Here is a 4,820-nt window from a genome sequence, read left to right as displayed (position 1 = left end):
GAGAGTGAGTCCAGTGAGCTGACAGGGTGTTCACTGCTAAATATTGTTGCTTCTCTCCTCAGCCGTGATGTCAGGACAGTGGAGTGCGGACAATCCACTAGATGTGACAGCGCAGAATGGTTTGTGTGCACAGATTCCGTGTCACTACAAATACCCGTCATTTCTGAAGTATGAGAATCGGACTGGAATCTGGTTTAACAGTGAGATGAACAACGAAGATTCTGTAGCCTTCCACTCCAGGAATCCCAGTCTAGAATCAATACAGTTTCAGCATCGGACCCGGCTGTCAGGGGTCCTGAGAGACAACGACTGTTCCCTGGTTATAGACAACATCACGCAGCAAGATGCAGGTCCTTATTTTTTCAGAGTTGATTTTGGAGGGGCAGCTCGTTACAACTACCACCCTATAACACAGCTCCGTGTTACTGGTAAGTGCTCCGTATAATTCACTCATTCACTCAACAGTTTCTTCCCAGCTGTTATCAGGCAAAGGAACCATCCTACCAGAGAGCAGTGCTGAACTACTATCAACCTCACTGGTGACCCTCGGACTATCCTTGATCGGACTTTGCTGTCTTTACCTTGCACTGAACGTCATTCCCTCATCACGTACCACGGTTAATCTAGCAAAGTCCGATCAGGGATAGTCCGAGGGTCACCAATGAGGTAGATAGCACTTCATGACCGCTCTCTGGTTGTGATAGGATGGTTCAGTTGCCTGATAACAGCTGGGAAGAAACTGTCCCTGAATATGGAGGTGTGCGTTTTCACACTTCTATACCTTTTGCCCGATGGGAGAGGGAAGAAGATGGAGTGACCAGGGGAGAGACTGGTCATTGGTAATCTGTAGGCGTGTGTTTTCACTCTTCTGTACCTTGTAAAAACATCCTTCCTCATGTGGGACTGGGATTACCATGTGAACCGATGTATCCAGTGATGTTTAACTAACAGTATCTGTTCCTGTGTGTGTTAGATTTCACAGATAAACCCAGGATATTCTCTGCTGAAATGGTGGCAGGTCATCCTGTGAATGTGACCTGCTCCTTCAACACCACCTGTAATGGAACAACACCTACCCTAACCTGGGTCACCCCCACTGGTGAACCACCTTCAGCCTCACACAGAGTAACTCAGTGGGGAGACACGTGGACATATACTTCTGTTCTGTCTCTGACCCCAGCGCTCAAACATCACGGGCAAAACCTCAGCTGCAGAGTCACATACCCAAATGTCTCATCCTCACAGATCCTCACACTGAATGTGCAATGTAAGTACGGACATCGTTTATTGTGCAGGAACAGCAATAATCCATTAGCAGTGCTGGTACGTAAGGTCATAAATAGTAGGAGCAGAAGTAAGCCATTCAGCCCATCAAGTCTATTTCACCATTCAATGATGGCTGATCTATCTCTCCCTCATAACCCCATTCTACTGCCTTCTCCCTCATAACCCCATTCTGCCCATAGCCCCTGACACCCGTACAAATCAAGAATCTCTCTCTCTCTGCCTTAAAGATATCTATTGACGGCCTCCGCAGCTTTCTGTGGCAAAGAATTGCACAGATTATCCACCCTCTGACTAAACAAAATTCCTCATCTTCTTCCTAAAGAAACGTCCTTTAATTCCGAGATCGTGACCTCTGGTCCTAGACTCTCCCACTAGAGGAAACATCCTCTGCACACGACTCTATCCAGGCCGCTGCCTGCACGTGATCTATACCCCTCCAACATCTGCATTACCTTCCTACACTAATCAAATCAATGGTACGCTGGCAATCCCATCTGTCCTTCACTGCTTTGGATACAGGTACAACACACAGAGTGCTGGAGGAACTCAGAGTCAGAGTTTTACAGCAGGGAAACGGGCCCTTCAGCCCAACTAGCCCACACCGGCCAACATGTCCCACCTACACTAATCTCACCCATTTGTGCTCTCCAGAGAGGCTGCCTGTTCCACTGAGTTACTCCAGCATTCTGTGTCCATCTTTCATATCCCTCTAAACCCCTGTCCTATCCATGTACCCTTCTAAATGTTTATTAAACCTTGTGATAGTACCTGCCATAGTAGTGATAGTACCTTGTGATAGTACCTCCTCTGGCAACTCGTTCCATACACCCACATCCTTTGTGTGAAAAAATTACCCCTCTGGTCCCTATTAAATCTTTTCCCCCCTCACCTTAAACCCATGTCCTCTCGTTCTAATTTCCTCCTGCATTCCAAAGACGTACAGGCTTGTTGGTTAATTCTCTTTGTATAATTGTAAATTGTCCCCAGTGTGTGTGGGGGGCTGATGTGAGGGGCGATCGTGGTCAACGAGGACTTGATGGGCTGAAGGTCCTTTTTCCACGTTGTATAGAAACATAGAAACATAGAAATTAGGTGCAGGAGTAGGCCATTCGGCCCTTCAAGCCTGCACCGCCATTCAATATGATCATGGCTGATCATCCAACTCAGTATCCCGTACCCGCCTTCTCTCCATACCCCCTGATCCCCTTAGCCACAAGGGCCACATCTAACTCCCTCTTAAATATATCCAATGAACTGGCCTCAACTACCCTCTGCGGCAGAGTTCCAGAGATTCACCACTCTCTGTGTGAAAAAAGTTCTTCTCATCTCGGTTTTAAAGGATTTCCCCCTTATCCTTAAGCTGTGACCCCTTGTCCTGGACTTCCCTAACATCGGGAGCAATCTTCCTGCATCTAGCCTGTCCAACCCCTTAAGAATTCTATAAGTTTCTATAAGATCCCCTCTCAATCTCCTAAATTCTAGAGAGTATAAACCAAGTCTATCCAGTCTTTCTTCATAAGACAGTCCTGACATCCCAGGAATCAGTCTGGTGAACCTTCTCTGCACTCGCTCTATGGCAATAATGTCCTTCCTCAGATTTGGAGACCAAAATTGTACGCAATACTCCAGGTGTGGTATCTCTGAACAACATAGAAATCGTTTGAACGGGTGATTGGTGGTCGGTGCGAACTCGGTGGGCCGTAGGTCCTGTTTCCCGCTGTATCTCTAAACTAAACACAACAAGCTTGTGAACGGGTGATAGCTTGTTGGTGTGGACTGGGTGGACTGAGGGGACCTATTTCATAGCTGTATCTCTAAACTAAACACAACCAGCTTGTGAACGGGTGATCGATTGTTGGTGTGGACTGGGTGGACTGAGGGGCCTATTTCATAGCTGTGTCTCTAAACTAAACACAACAAGCTTGTGAACGGGTGATCGATTGTTGGTGTGGACTGGGTGGACTGAGGGGCCTATTTCATAGCTGTATCTCTAAAGTCCAAGGATCACCGAAAGTGCCGCAAAACTGGTTGCTGAATTTTATCTGTTTGCAGACGCCCCCCAGAATCTCATAATCACTTCCCCCAACAACATGCACAGTTCCTGGGTCAGTATAAAGCAAGGAAACTCTGCGGTGATCCTCTGCTCAGTCCAGAGTTTCCCAGCATCTAACCTGACGTGGGAACATCTCAGTGTCACGCTGAACACAACATGTTCCGGCAACGAGCTGAGGATGGAGTTCCCTCAGCTGACACGGCAGGACTACTATCTAAATGGCATCGTTGGGAAACGGGGAAGTACAACGGGATCTGGGGGTTCTTGTACACAAGTCTATGAAAGTAAGCATGCAGGTACAGCAGGCAGTGAAGAAAGCGATTGGCATGTTGACCTTTATAACAAGAGGAATCAAATATAGGACCAAAGAGGTTCTTCTGCAGTTGTGCAGGGCCCTAGTGAGACCACACCTAGAGTATTGTGTACAATTTTGGTCCCCAAATTTGAGGAAGGACATTCTTGCTATTGAGGGAGTGCAGCGTAGGTTTACAAGGTTAATTCCCGGGATGGCGGGACTGTCATATGCTGAGAGAATGAAGCAGCTGGGGTTGTATACTCTGGAGTTTAGAAGGATGAGCGGGGATCTCATTGAAAAATAAAAGATTGTTAAGGGTTTGGACAGGCTTGAGGCAAGAAACATGTTCCCGAAGTTGGGGGAGTCCAGAACCAGGGGCCACAGTTTAAGAATAAGGGGTAAGCCATTTAGAACGGAGATGAGGAAACACTTTTTCTCACAGAGAGTCGTGAGTCTGTGGAATTCTCTGCCTGGCGGTGGAGGCGGGTTCTCTGGATGCTTTCAAGGGAGAGCTAGATTGGGCTCTTAAAAATAGTGGAGTCAGGGAATATGGGGAGAAGGGAGGAACGGGGTACTGATTGTGGATGATCAGCCATGATCACATTGAATGGCGGTGCTGGCTCGAAGGGTCGAATGGCCTACTCCTGCACCTATAGTCTATTGACACTGAAGTCTATCAGTGTGTGGTGGAATATGAACATGGGACAGTAGAGAGGGATGTGACCCTCATTGTAGAATGTGAGTAGACACACACTGACACATCTTTATAAACACAGATGGATTATTCTCTATATAGGCAGATGAGAACAGGATAGCCTCTCTCATTCGTTGTCTCCTAGCAAAGATCTACCAATTACCTGTTTCCTTTTTCATCATTACATTTTTGCCTATCTTTAATTCATTTGTTCTATATCTCTCTACGCCATCGTCTATATCTCTCATTTCCCTTACCCGTGACTTTCAATCTGAAGAAAGGTCTCAATCCAAAAACATCACCCATCCCTTCTCACCAGAGATGCTGCTGTCGTCTATGTTGTCTCCTGCATTTGGTGTGTCTATCTGCGGTTTAACCCCAGCATCTGCAGTTCCTTCCAGACAAACCCAACACAACACATCACCACATACAGACCACACACACACAAACAAAAGCAACAAAAACACACCCACATGCACAACATGCACCCA

At 46.9% G+C, this 4,820-nt stretch overlaps 1 protein-coding gene across 1 annotated transcript; it reads left to right on the top strand.

Moving 5' to 3' along the window:
- Positions 1-509: 509 nt before the first annotated feature.
- Positions 510-3,566, top strand: LOC129694835 (uncharacterized; the record flags this gene model as incomplete). Its single annotated transcript, XM_055631595.1, has 3 exons — positions 510-1,422; positions 2,053-2,063; positions 3,284-3,566. Coding segments are annotated over exons 1-3 (708 nt in total), but the record flags the coding sequence as incomplete, so codon positions are not given.
- Positions 3,567-4,820: the final 1,254 nt, after the last annotated feature.

Source organism: Leucoraja erinacea, unplaced genomic scaffold (assembly GCF_028641065.1).
Source record: "Leucoraja erinacea ecotype New England unplaced genomic scaffold, Leri_hhj_1 Leri_818S, whole genome shotgun sequence".
NCBI lineage: Eukaryota > Metazoa > Chordata > Chondrichthyes > Rajiformes > Rajidae > Leucoraja > Leucoraja erinaceus.
Note: the sequence above shows the minus strand (reverse complement) of the source record. Positions and strands in the feature narration are given on the sequence as shown.